General features: G+C 39.7%; 1 protein-coding gene across 1 annotated transcript in view; it reads right to left on the reverse strand.

Annotated features, from left to right (window-relative positions):
- LOC111153413 (dynein heavy chain 5, axonemal) overlaps nucleotides 1–14,904 on the reverse strand; it is a 238,313-nt gene that overhangs the window by 182,397 nt on the left and 41,012 nt on the right. The window contains exons 19-25 of the mRNA XM_022512429.1: nucleotides 14,043–14,282; nucleotides 12,412–12,602; nucleotides 12,236–12,323; nucleotides 9,229–9,362; nucleotides 4,537–4,738; nucleotides 3,748–3,983; nucleotides 773–991 (exon numbers count right to left, since the gene is read on the reverse strand). Coding sequence (XP_022368137.1) covers nucleotides 773–991; nucleotides 3,748–3,983; nucleotides 4,537–4,738; nucleotides 9,229–9,362; nucleotides 12,236–12,323; nucleotides 12,412–12,602; nucleotides 14,043–14,282 — 1,310 coding nt within the window. The remainder of the gene's footprint in view (nucleotides 1–772; nucleotides 992–3,747; nucleotides 3,984–4,536; nucleotides 4,739–9,228; nucleotides 9,363–12,235; nucleotides 12,324–12,411; nucleotides 12,603–14,042; nucleotides 14,283–14,904) is intronic.

A 14,904-nucleotide genomic window follows, 5' to 3' on the forward strand; every position in this document is an offset into this window, starting at 1 on the left:
GAAAATTAAAAACTAGTACTATTCATTTCTTAGGTGACACAGGCAAAGAAATGTCAATAAGCACTCGATAAGAAGCCCATATGTCTGGTTTTCAATTAAAACCCTAATGTGTTTTTACCATTCTCATATCTATTTGCAAAGTGACCTATAACCTTAACATTCCCAACAGGTTTTCCTACATTAAACACCTACAATGGGTAGATTTCTGCACTTCTTCATCCATGAAGTTAGTCCATGGATCCAATCTCATAACTCCACCAACTTTGTGGTTTGGTGTGTTTTTCCTATATAGTAGGCTCAAACTGTACCCTTTACGCTACATATTTCCTTTCTGTAGTATATTATAATTGGCTAGAATTGTGTCTTATTATACAGCATATTCCCAGTAGGAGAGCTGGCACTAAAACTCTTGAATGACTAAAACATGAACTCCATCTGTCTTGTGCACTGTCTTCAGCACCAAAGACAGTGCCTGGCACATGCGTGGAACTCTGCAATATTTGTAGAACCAAGGAAAGCTATAGGTCTGTTTTAACTATATGTGAATAGCATTTGTCTACACAAGTTTAGAAAGTTATCAGACAACCTCAGGAACAGACCAATGATATAACATGGACAGCACTTTTTAAATTCTCATTTCTTAGATTGCTCTCATTAAAATAAAATTCCCACTCCTAGGGAATTTCATTAAACTTGACATAAATCTTTGAACATTTTGCATGCTCTGTTCGCTCTTCCCCAAAAATACAAACAGAAAAATCTGGAGTTGTACCAAATCATAGTCCAGGTAGAACTGGTGACAGTCCTGGAGGAAGACCTCCACGGTGCTGATAAGTTCCTTCCTGAAACCAGGCTGCAGTGAGACTAATTCATTCTGAACTTCTCCGGCACGTGCCAGAAGCTTCTCCCAAGAATAACGCAGAGTATCAACTTTGTCCATCTCTTCCTTTGCTATCAGAAGCCCGTATTTGTTAAGCAGGGCATAGGATTCCTACACAAAAGAAGGAAAATTTAATTTCTGCCAGTCAGATGCACACACACACTCATTTAAAACATTAAGATGGAAAAGACCAGAATGCTCGGGAAACTGCCCCAAAAGTTCTTCAATTCCTCTTGCAAATGATAAAAGCTTAAATGAGCAACTGAACCCCTAAGCTTCAGTTTCCTCATCTGTAAATTGGGAGAATTCCCTGACTGCCTCACAGGATTTTTGCAAATATCAAAAAACAGCATTTTAAATGAATTTTGAACACTATAAAAACTATAAATCATTATACAAATAGAAGGTACTTACTTAGACCCCTAAATTGTATTTCAAGATTTCAAAATTATATCAAGTAAATAAAAAATATAAATTAATCCAACTGCTAATATGAGGATAATAAAATAAATCAGGGTTTTAACTCTATCCCATTTCATTGTGTTGGCAAGAGGTTCCAATATTAAGACACAAGAAGGAACCTGTGCATCAAAGCCTGAGCCAAGTCATTGCCCTCAAGATGCAAAACCCTAAACCACTCTCTTGGCAAAAGATTAAAACTGGTTTTCATGAGAAAGGGTTTTCCCTAAATATCCCTGCCCTACTCTCCCCCCATTAGTTCTCCCTATACAGGTGGAATGAAGAGCTAATCATTACTTTGGGGAAGAGACTGTTGATTTGGTCAAACCTAGCTCAGTGCCTTTCTCCCTCTTTCTTCTTCTTCCTTGAATGCATCCCCATGGTCTGCACCCTAGGACCCTTAAAGTAAAGCAGGGTAACAGAGGGGAGTTTTTTCAAGAATTCTGATGTGGGAGTTTCTTCAAGAATTCTGTTGATATAATGTTCACAAGCCCATTGTGCATGTGTGTGGATTTGGGTGGTAATGGGAATATGGGAGTTGTACACTAAGTCATATCTTCTTCCAAATAATTCTATCAGGAATAAAGGTTGTATTTTGATGATGACGACAGTTAGGTGTTTGTTTGATCTTGACTTGACTATAGTTTTGTCTGAATTCACAGAGAGGGGCAAACATGGGTGTCAGTTACTTTGCCTCCCCTTCAAACCCCCAGCAATGCTCCTGGTTCTACCCAAAGCAGGGACTCTTTACCTTATGTTTCAATTCCCAAAAAGGGCACAGTGGACCATACGATTTTCCTGACCCAACACAGCGATGGTGCAAACACATGGTCATCTGACTCATTTTCATACTAATTTGAAATTTTCCAAAATTCAAAGAGGGATGCAGAAAATGTGAGACTAGTATACAATCCTCACCATCAGAATTTAAGTCCAGACATTTAAGTTATGGTGTGATAAAGAGATATTTTTTTTCTGGAATTATTTTAATGCTACAATCATATTGGTCTCATTTAAAAAGAATAACACAGTAACCATTCCTGAGCAAACATATTCATATAGAAGAGAAAATATGACACAGTAAAACTACCAAAGTAATGTGTAACACTAATCTGCATTGCTTCTTTGACCCTCAGTTTCCTTATGTTAAAGTAGGTGTTTGGTAAGGATTAAATGAGACTATACAAAATAAATACATGAACAGGCACTGTTAGCACCTGTAGGGACCAAGAGCAGGCTACCCCAAAATGTGCCACTTTGCCACATTTATTATTTTAAAGAGGAGTCACTTAAGAATCAGCTAATCCAAAACCAGCTGACCCCTGTCCCAATTTGTCTCCAGAAAGCAGAAAATCAATCTTCTATGTGAAAGGTACCCACTCTGAACCAGGAGGTAAAGAGACATCCTAATCACCAAAATAGGACAGTTGGAGCTGAAAAAAACTATGTAAACAACCCTTGTTACTTCTTACTGGTTTACTACCACAGACCAAATTCCATTTAGAATTCCTTACTAACTGAAGCTCCCAAAGTGAAGTTTTCTTTGATCTGTCAATTCCTCACAGATTTCTTGTCTCTTTGCCTAAAAAGCATAAAAACTGCCTGTCTTGCTCATTTTTTTAGTAATTTCATTACTAAATAATTTCATCACTAATAACTTCATTACTGGGCCTTTGCATATAAATAATAAAACTTTGGTTTTTCTCCTGATGATGTCTCATGTCAATTTAATTCTAATGATGTCATCTCATGTCAATTTAATTCTAAAATCAGCTAGAACACCATGAAGGGTAGAGGATGAATTTTTCCTCCCCCACAGCTCCATCCAGGTCCCGTTAACCAGCTGGTATTCCTATCGCAGCTGCTAGGAGTGCTGTCTGTGGAGATCATAGCTGCCTCTTTCCCTGCAAAATTGTTCTCCACTAAATGGGAGCCTCCTCAGGGGAAAATTATGGTCAATGATGAATTGACTTGTGGGTATAGAGGGCAGTCTTCCTTCCCTCAAGGTAGGGCTAACTGTGTGATATATCTCATGCTCTAGAGCACCCCATGGGATCAAGCAGAAATCAGTCTACAGCTAGTTATCATACTCTCACTTAGCTACCCCACCCCTCACCCAACCTCATCATTCCTGTTTCTCTCACCCCCTTTTCCTGTGAGCATTCATCAACAGATTACTTGTGCAGAAATCCCCATCCCAGGCTGTGCACTTAGGAAGCTTAGATGTCACATAAAGGACCAGAACTGACCCACAGAAGGTACCCCATAAAGTTAGATATCATCATTACCGAAACTGTTCTTCTGTTAGACATCCGTTTGTAACTACAGTCCAGACCTAGACAATACTTCAGCTAATATCACTCAACATGTGAAGATAATTCCCAAATGAACAAACAATTATCAGTTACCTCAATAGGTCCTACTTCAAAGTCAATGGAGATTTGCTGCTCCCTGATTTCTTTCAGTGCCGCCATAGTAATCCGAATATCATCTAGGTCTTTAATCTGACGATTCAGTTTCTTATTGAATTCTTCAACAAGTGTAAAAATGTTCTCCATCTCACTCCTGTATTTTTTGTTACAGTGACGGCCGATGAAAACCATCCAGGCCTTTGTCTCAGTAGTCAGAGTGAACTTCAAGTCAGCTGTAAAACCCAAATGTCCACAGATCAGTTTGAAAAATTTGAACCAGTAAGAAAAGACAGAGTGCTGTTGTTCACCAATAATAAATACTTTGCAATTTATCTTGTAGTACATAAGAAAATCAAACTGAAAAAAAAATTAGATTTTCCTACTCATTATGTATTCATTCATTTTATAAAGCTTGTCTCACAACAATTTGGAACATATTTCGAAACGCTAAAGAAAAAAGTACATTATCAAAACCATTGGAGATAAGCCTCAAATGTTTATAATTATTTATTAAAGGAAGGGTAAATTTTGATTCCAAATACAACATGCACACCCTCTTTCTCTGAATTAGCATTTATTTTCAAGGTTTAGCAGCAATGTGTTCAAAATAGTACAGAATATATAATTATGCAGAAGGGAATTAAAAATAAATCTACAAATTGGTCTTAAACTTAAAGCCCATAAAAGGAAAGTCAATCTTAAAGATAGCTAGACTCTCTGGAATACTAATCTAGGTAAAGAGACGGAACAATACTGTTGAATTTTTATGAGAGAAAATGAACCAACCTGTGTACAGAGCAACAGCACCCACACAGATGCACTCCGGCTCAGCATTAATTTCCTGCTCTAGCTTTTGGAAATAGAGAATCTGAGATTCAAATTCAGAGAGCAAGGGGTTTTTCGTAATAAACATCATAACCATTTCTTCTTTCTCTTTTTGCCAAATATGATTGTAACGTTTAAAGCAATCCATAGATGTAATAACTTCCTAGAATACAAATAACAGATTTGTGTTGAGAGGAAAGATGTGGAAATGGATGTATACATGAATGTTGGTCAACTGCTGTTGGTTCCCACAGGTCTGTTACAACCCTTAATTAGTGAGCTGTGTGAGTAGTTAGAAATGCCACAGAACTGGAACTAGGTACATCATGGACACGGTAAGTCAAGAGCAGCAATGACAAAACTATTAGCTTTCCTAGCCGAAAGGAGAGGGGGATCGTTTCTAGAAACTAGAAAAAGAAAGTCCTTGAAGACACTTTTGGATGAGAGCCTCTTGACTGGAGCTGGCCTTTCGTTCAGAAACCACAGTTGGAAATCATGCCACACCAAGGGTGCTATGGGAAAAATCACTCTGAGGTCACTCTTTTCCCCTCCCTCTTCTCCACACTACCACCAGCATCAGACCTCCCCCATGACTCTCTCATTGGTCAAATCTATTGGAAGCCTCAATGGAAATCTATTAATCTGTTCCCCAAGGTCAGAGGGCAGAGATAAGGTCTGGAGAGGCAAACAGAATATATCCAGCATCAAACTTCACTGGAAGGTTGCATGGAATCACATAAAATGTATACACCCATTGGATTAGGACTGGCATCTGTACAATATTAAATCTTCCCATCCAGGAACATAGTATATATTTCCAAATATTCTAATTTTTTTAATTACTTGTTAACTGTTACAGGAATCTTCATAGAGACTCCACATACTCTTTATCATGTATGTTCCTAGGTATTTTTCAATGAAATGATTATTGTAAACAGGAGCTTTTCCCACTATTTTTATAAGTGACTATGGATGGCATATAAGTTTTAAAAATTCATTTTTTATTTTTATTTTAAGATTTTATTTATTTATTTGACAGACAGAGATCACAAGTAGGCAGAGCAGCAGGCAGAGAGAGAAAGGGAAGCAGGCTCACTGCTGAGCAGAGAGCCCGATGCAGGGCTCGATCCTAGGACCCTGAGATCATGACCTGAGCCAAAGGCAGAGGCCCAACCCACTGAGCCAACCAGGCCCCCCAAAAATTCATTTTTTCATAAACAGTTCTCTTTACTATAAAGTGTGTCTCTGTGAGATGAACTGGCTCACTCACATTTGGTAACCAGAGAAGAAGCCAACATAAAGAAGAGGTCACATCAAATGCTATTTTTCCCAGCACTTTGTTCTATACCAGCTAAAGCAGCAGCCAAGGAGGGGCACAATCTTGTGAGCCACAGTCCTTACACCACGTTTTCCTTTGGGGCCAATTTGGTCACCACTTCATTTCGAGAATGTTCTTTGCACAGTCCAACATGGTCTTTCTATATCGTATCCTTGTTTCTCTAACAGCATCTTCAACCCTTTCTCAAACCGACCCGTTCACCAAGTTTCTTTCACTTTCTGATAATGAAGTTCTTTACTTACTCTACCCTTATTAAATGGGTGTATATTTTACTGTGATTGTCATAGTTTTGTAACTACAGTGATTAACAAAATTTCCTGGTTTCGATGGTCTGCCTCAAGCCTGTTTTTCTCATAATCCATGTTAAATTAAACGTGCAACCTTGCACAAGAGGATTTTCAGGAATACATTCATTGTATTACAGCAGAGATGCCTACAATTTCAATTAACAACTAATTTAACTCTCATTGAGCCCTATTTTTTTTTCAGATTAGCCTCACAGATTTACATAACAGAAAATCATTATCTATAAATAATTAAAGATTTGGCTCCTCATTGCTAATGTTTATACCTGTTGGGGATCAACTTTAGCTACTGACTTACAATTTCAGAGTTACATCTACATGAGAAAAAGTTTTCTAAACTGAGATGAAATTAAAAATGCCATTACTGGGACACCTGGGTGGCTCCCTCAGTTAAGCGTCTGCCTTCAGCTCAGGTCACAATCCCAGAGCCCTGGGCTCGAGCCCTGCATCAGGCTCCCTGCTCAGTAGGGGAGTCTCCCTCTCTCTCTCCTCTCCCCCTGCTTGTGCTCTCTCTCTGTCAAATAAATAAATAAAATCTCTTTTTAAAAATGCCATTATTTGGAAAAAACATGACATTACCGACAGCATTCTCAATGGCCCAATCACTTCAGCAAATTTTACCAACCTGTAAGAAAACCAAACAGCTTCACCCCACCATTCCCCACAGGCCGCTAAAATGTCTCTCACAGCTTCAGGCTTAACTGCTACTGAGACGTCTCACTCATGAAAATACACAAAGCTAAGCCTGCCACTACTTATCCCCACCAAACCAGTCCCCTGGCCCAGGCTGAGATGCTGACATTCATACCCAGGAAGAAGTGCCACAGCATGGGGACTTCACAAGCATATGATGTCTTGGCAAAAGAATTACAGATTATCAAAGATGCCTGAATATGGGTAGCAATTCCAGAACCCTGAGTTCTTTCAACATTCTCTAATCTTTATAATATTACGAATATACCCTAACTAAATAAGTTTTAGACTCTCACTTATCTTTTCTCACAGTGTCACTCATTATTAAATCGGAAGTTTTTAAAGTGGCGGTACCCACTCTATGTTAACAATACTGGAATTATAATAAAAACTTAATTTCAAAAGTTCTAAAAAAATAAAAAAATAAAATAAAGTGGAGGTAACCTGGCACTTTAAGGAAGAACTGCCTGCACTGCATGTGTACAGCTGTTTTGCTTATTTTTCCTGCCAAGGTTATTTTTTTTTTAAGATTTTATTTATTTTATTTATTTGACAGACAGAGATCACAAGTAGGCAGAGAGGCAGGCAGAGAGAGAGGGAGGAGGAAGCAGGCTCCCTGCGGAGCAGAGAGCCCGATGTGGGGCTCGATCCCAGGACCCTGGGATCATGACCTGAGCCGAAGGCAGAGGCTTTAACCCACTGAGCCACCCAGGCGCCCCTCCTGCCAAGGTTATTTTGATGGTTCAGTCCTGCTCATCCTTTCAAGGCAGGCAGGGTTGTAAGTTGATGGCTAGCTTATGGATCTGCTGAAAGTAGGTCAGATTTACATTCTGATCCAATCAGCTGTGGCAAGAAGAAAAGGGCTGGGATCATGGGATTTTCCCTGGTTGAGCAGAATCATCCAGAAGGGTCCCTGGCTGCAGGGGAATGGCCATGTCTGGTATGATGCCTAAGTGTGTATTTACTCTTCCAGAAGCAATTCATCCATCTCGTCAATCCATAAAAAGTCCATCGAGTTATTCTAAGTGCCTAAGATTGGCACTTCCTTCATATAATAGAAAAGCCAACGCAACAGAAATAACACAAAGATAACCATTTTGTTGCCAGCAGTATGCTAATTTCGACTGCTATGACTTACCCTGCGATTTTCGTAATCAGGGCTGCTTATATTCAGTGAAAGTAATGAGCTTCATTATTGATTTATCTTATTGTATTTCCCATGATTACTGCAACATTCGAAAATATATCTGAATGTTTCTTATCATCACAGACTACTTACCTTTATCATTTCTGTGGAGCTTGACAAAGTAAGCGCTAGATAAATATTTGTTAAATTGAATTATGTGAACACTGTCCCTAGGGCAAAATTAAATATAGGATCAACAATATATTAAGAAGGGAAAATTGAAAATGCATACATGTAAAAGCTTCCAGTTCCCTCAGGAACACATTGAAATTAAACTTAATAATATTTCTTCACATGGTTACAGCAATGGCAGCTTTTCAAAATGTTTCCAAACAAACGAAGCTCATTCTCTCCGAACTGACTAACAGAAAAGATGTATTTGCTGAGTGACAATCATTCCCTCAATACTGAGAGACATTTTTAAAAAGTCAACAGGTCTTGGGGGTAACGTGAATACAGACTGTTTTTAAGTAGAAATTGACTTCAGGGTTTTGAACCCTTTTGACAAGAACTGATTCGCCTGAATAAAAACAGGGCCACTGGGAGAAGAGCAGGATGGAAGAAAAGTTAACCTGAATTTACACCCCTGTTGAGTGTAAGTTTGTACCAACAGCACTACTATTTGCTCTGTCCTCTGTATTATCTTATTTCCACGTGGCAACACACATAAATTTTCAGCTGATGGTTTATGAGATTTACTTGACTATACACATCTGAAAAACTGACTATAAATCTTACTAGGTTTCAAATGATACTAGTCACTACTGGTATCACTGATTCTCTGAAAGTGAATTGCAACACCAGTTTGCTTTGAAACATACCAAATTGTTTAACAATTAGGTCTATGTGTACTAAATCAGTGAATACATAGGTTTACAGCATTAGACAGATCACAATGTGAAATGTAGGAATAATCGCTCTTTTTCAGTTTGCAATCTAGGAAGAAAAATCTTAAGTTAAAACGAACATTTGCTGACCACATCCCAGGTTCCGTAGCTTCCCCCACTGCCGGCCCTGAAGGCAGAGTGGTTAATCCCCAGGCTGTGTGTAGGACAAGCTTGTGACCTTTGACCACACACAGGCACGCACTGTAAAGCACAGGGCTCTGACGTCAAGCCCTCTTGACATACCTTTTTGGTGGAGTTGATGATTGTGCTCAGCACGGAGACTAATTTCACAATCTCTTTGTTTTCGGACACATTCTTATAATAGTTCCTGGTTTGTACGGGAATGGGTAAGTTTACAGAGGCTACCTCAAAGGTATCTAAAAGCAAAAAAACAAAAACAAAAACAAAAGAGAGCGAGAGAAAGAGAAAAGTTTATCTCAACAGCAAAGAGAATATGCTTTAAAACACTGAGGGGATTTCTGAAAGGAAGACACTTCTGTAAAGGAAGGACCTCTGACAGTCTGCTTCTTTGCAAAAGCAACTGAAAATGGGGAACATTTGTCAATATCAGTTTTTCAGAACTCTGGACATTAACCAAAGCTGGCAACAAGCCAAGTGGTGCTTCTTTATTCAAGAAAAAATGCTAAAATCGGGGTAACAATGGTGAATTTTGAGGTGTTTTAACTTCCTTAGGCCCACAGCCCCCTCCCTGGCAATGTGGTAGCCTTGAGAAACACAGCCACAACCTAGACAACCTAGGAGTCACCGGAGCGGCTAGACTGCATTGGGAGAATTGTCACTCTTTGATCCACTGGGAGGTTCTCTGGAAAAGACCCATTCAGAGTTTATTGTTACTTGACCTGACTCAGAACTCACTGAGTAAGGGTGGGAAAGAATGCCTATCACCAAGGCATTTGTAGAAAACATCGGCAACAATTAACTTCACAGACGACTGTGACATTGATATTAGCTGAGCCAAACAAAAGGCTGACCAAAAAAATTAAAGATCTGGGGAATGAGAGATCCACAGAGGGCACTGGAAAGCCTTGACTTATCCCCTGGGGCTCTAGAAAGTCATGCATCTTGTACAGAGCTATCCACATGCCCAGAAACGCCCTAAAATGCCCCAGTCTTTTACTTGGGCCTTTCACAATCAAGTAAATAAAAGCTAAGGCAGTGCTGAAAACTTCCTGAGTTTTCAGGGTGCTCCAGCACCCATACAGCTGCCAGGCAAAGGGTGTAAGCCTTAACAGTTGAAAGGATTAGGAAGTCTCTGCGCAATCATTAGCTGACCTTCAAACTAACCAGCCAGAGTCCACAGTAGTGCACACCACAGGAAAGACCAGTCTTACAGAATTAGTCCAGGAAAGTCAATACAGTCAGGAACGAAAACAGTAACAACAGACTCTTGGGGCGGGGTGGGGGTAGGGGGTAAAACAAGCAGATTTTCAGAGCTGCCACATTATATTCTTTAAAATACCAAATTTAGGGGGGCACCTGGGTGGCTCAGGGGGTTAAAGTCTCTACCTTCAGCTCAGGTCATGATCTCAGGGTCCTGGGATCGAGCCCCGCATCGGGCTCTCTGCTCTGCGGGGAGCCTACTTCCCCCTCTCTCTCTGCCTGCCTCTCTGCCTTTTTGTGATCTCTGTCCAATAAATAAATAAAATCTTTTTTAAAAATACCAAATTTGGGGGGCACCTAGGTGGCTCCGTCGGTTAAGCCTCTGCCTTCGGCTCAGGTCATGATCTCAGAGTCCTGGGATGGAGCCCCACATTGGGCTCCGTGCTCCATGAAAAGCCTGCTTCTCCCTCTCCCTCTGCTACTCTCCCTGCTCCTGTGTGCCTTCTCTCTCTCTCTCTCTCTCTCTCTCACACACACACACACACACACAAATAAATAAAATCCTTATAAATAAATATCAAGTTTTCAACAAAAATAAAACCAGTAAACCATGCAAAGATAAAGAAAAGCAGTGCCCACACGTAACAACAGCATTCAGTAAAACCACACATGAGAAAACCCAACTATGGGAATTACTAGACAAAATTTATATCATCTTTTATAAAATGTTCAGAGAATGAATGAAAACCCATTCTAAAGAATTAAAGGAGAGTGTGAGAATTGTGTCTCACAAAATAGAGAATACTGGTAATGAAACAGAAAAACAAGAGTCAACTGCAAATTCTGAGGTGGAGAACATAAATGGAATTCTTGAGAGGACCTCAACAGATTTGTCACTGGAAAAAAAAAAAATTAGTAACCTTGAAGATAATTTAAGATAGAAGATGAAGTTATTGATTTGAGGTATTTCCTCTTTTGTAAATTTCCCACTAAGTGCTGCTTTAACTGCATTTCATAAATTTTGACAATTTCTCTTTTTAACTCTCTTTTGTCATGACAAAAATATATATACAGCTTCTCATTAAACATTTTTTCTTTGCAATCTCAGATATAACTCATGACTGAGCATAGTTTGAGCTTAGAAAATTCTGAATTTTAAACTATTCTAGGACATAAAGCTATGTTTCCAAATAATATAAAAATTGAAATGAACACAATAACATATGCTTTTTGGGTTAAATAAATAATTCCATAAGTTGTGGGCAAAGTTGCTTTGAGCTATTTTTATCCTCCTCAGTAACAGACAATTTTAAAGAGAAACCTGCTTCAGTTTCTTCTCATGGTTCGTTGACTTATCATACACGGAGATAAAGAAAAATTGAAAATTACATGGGGTCTGCCTTTTGCAGGGTTGCCTTAGAGTTTGCAGGACTAAGGGCAACATTTAATGTCATTAGCGACTTGGATAGCATATGTTCTCTTATTTTACAGACTACAAGTGAAAACCATGAGATATACAGCAAAAATCACAACATGTCAGCACAACAGGACACATCATGGGTTAAGATACAAAATGTGTCTTAAATCTCAGAAAATATTCATTGTGAGGATGACAAGTTTCTCTTTAAACTGTGAGACTAAAGTCCTACTTATCCCCCTATTCCTAGCATTACATTGGACCAGAAATCAGTGAGGCAGCCACATCTGGGACATATACACTAAAGAAACACAATTTATAATGGTGTGATTAAAACACATGGGTTTTTATATTACATTAACTTAAAATAGGCTCATATATTAATATTCCAATCAACGCTGATTTAAGAATTGCACGGAGGGAGAAATCCATCTGAGCTCCTTCAACATTGCTTTTCAATGAATGGTTCAAAAGAACCAAAGGAACATTCACCTTGAGGTCTGTTTTCTCCCACTTCAACATCAGAATCACTGTCTTCATTATTCTGCAAAGCAGCCATTTTTCTCTCCCGCATCTTTTTCTGCAAAGTAAGAGGATATTTTTCAGCTCGGTCCCATCCGTACGAGCGGCACCTCCCACATGCAATGGCGCCTTCAGCCCACGCCCACCTTGGGCAGCAGCCCGCGGCTCCACTGTCCAACCCCCTTGGCGACACTGACAATGCAGCCCACCGCTTTGTTCAGAGTCTGCTGTATGTCCTCCAAGGCAGGGGCCATGGCGATGTTGGGGACGGCCAGAGTGATGCCTGCCCGCAAAATGGGCAGGCCTTTGTGCTTCAGCCGAGACGCACTCTCACTGTCTGGGGTAACACAAAAGAGGGAAGGCTTACAATTTTTTTATATTTCCTTTTAAGCCAGGAAAATTAAAGCACCTGGAACAACACATAGGACATACATTATCAGACAAATATTTGGGGGATGAATGAAAGCTACCAAGGGACTCATTTTGTTCAATGTAACGTGGTTCAGTGGAACTCGACAGAGTTTCTGCTGATCTGAAACACCTCAAATGAGGCTGTCCACACGCCAGCCTCCCAACGAATTAGCTACATGTGGAGTAAGGAAGCGAGGCATGAAGAACAACAAGAGTTGTCAGAAGAAGCCAACCTCAGAACAAAGAACCAGTTTGGAATTTCACATAGAACATACGTCTTTTCTACCACCGTGTGTATAACCCAAACTGGGAGCAGTTAAAGAGTGAAGATGAAATAAAGTGTAACTCACCATCTATATCCAAGGGGCTTTTCAAGTTGCATATAGGTATAACTACTGGTATAGGAATAAATACATAAATGTGTGTGTGTGTGTGTGTGTGTGTGTGTGTGTGTGTCTGTCCACGCGCATGCATGTGCATGTAACTTTATATAGTTGAAAATACCTGCAATATATAAAGTTGGGGAAGACGTGTGATTTAATATTCAACACATCAACCAATGTTTGACAAGTTCTAATAATATCCCTTTGTTAGATCAAAGCACTATCTTCTGTTCCATGCTACCAATCAAAAATCTCTTCAATGTATCCATTTTTTTTTTACATTTTTATTTATTTTTTTGTCAGAGAGAGAGAGAGAGAGCAAGCACAGGCAGACAGAATGGCAGGCAGAGGCAGAGGGAGAAGCAGGCTCCCTGATGAGCAAGGAGCCCGATGTGGGACTCGATCCCAGGACGCTGGGATCATGACCTGAGCCGAAGGCAGCTGCTTAACCAACTGAGCCACCCAGGCGTCCCCAATGTATCCACTTTTATTCTACTTTTAATTAAATATTAGGGACACTTCCCCTTAAATGCCAATATTCAAAATAAATAGGGCTTATTACCCTATCATTTTGCAATTTGAATTAATAATGTATTTTCATTTTTAATTGAAAATTTAATTTCAGAATGTCTCTAGATTTGATGGATTTTTGTGGTTCATCTGGGAGATGCAACACCCATTTCTGAATTTTGCTGTCGAGAAAATGATTGTATTAAGAAGGAACAAACCAGCTGGAAAGTACTAAATTGGTAAAGAAATGTTCTGCTTTGGAGAGTACGGATTAATAAGATCTACTTCACAGAAGTGTTGGGATAATCAAAGTTCTTACAAAGAGGCTCTCAACAAATGATGGATTTTTTAAATTATTTAAAAATAACAGGAACACACACACACAAACACACACACACACACACACACACACACACACACACACACAAGCAACAACCTGGGCTGCCAGTAGGCAAACTGTGAGTAATTATTACCCCGGAAGTTTGTTGTGTTAGAGGAATGAATACGCCTGCGGATGGCCTCTAGTGTGTTCCTTGTAACTTTCAGAAGCGCATCCATGTTCTGGTGGTTGAAATGGGAAAGCAACCCACAGGCTTCCTCCTCTAACATCTCAGTCTCCTTCTTCTTTCTCAGGATTGTCGCCAAAGGCAGGAGGCCTGCCGGGGCCTTGTGGGATGGTGTTGAGGTGTCTGACTTTCCTTCTTCTCTCTTTGCTATTACGAGGTGAGAAGATTGAGAGAGATGGAGAAAGAAAGAACCATCTACTGTAATTAAAGAGAAGAAAACTAAGATAATTATATGCAATTTGAATAATAGTTAAATGTCAGGTTTCCTAGAAGGTGAGTCCATCAAAGAACAGGAAGAAGAAATTGGGGCACGTGATGGGCTGATGAAGGCCTCTCCTACTCAGTGTGAGGAAACAGGAGGAGAGACAGGAGCTATGGCTGTAAAGGCAAGGCCAGACCTCAGGGACCTGGGATCTGATGCTCTCTCTCCCCCACCAATAGCCATAAAGCCTTGGGAGAATCATTTTCCTTCCCGCGTCTCAGTGTCCTCATCTGTTCTACAGAAGTTCTGCTTTAGTATAGGCAGAGGTACTCCGATGGTAATTCCAACCCATCAAGCATCCTACTCTATTGATATGGTACATGTGTGCAGTTTAACCAAGAATAATGGAATGAATGACAATATGCCCAGAATCATAATTTCAGATTTATAAATATCCTTATAAAATTAGGAGAGTATTTACAGAAGGGTGAATTTAATCACTACACAGAAAGTGAAATTTTAGTTTTCAGTAATGTCCTAGAAAAATAAGACCCTTCCATGACCCCA

Source organism: Enhydra lutris, unplaced genomic scaffold (genome assembly GCF_002288905.1).
Source record: "Enhydra lutris kenyoni isolate GAN:26980312 unplaced genomic scaffold, ASM228890v2 scaffoldscaffold32, whole genome shotgun sequence".
NCBI classification, from domain to species: Eukaryota; Metazoa; Chordata; class Mammalia; order Carnivora; family Mustelidae; genus Enhydra; species Enhydra lutris.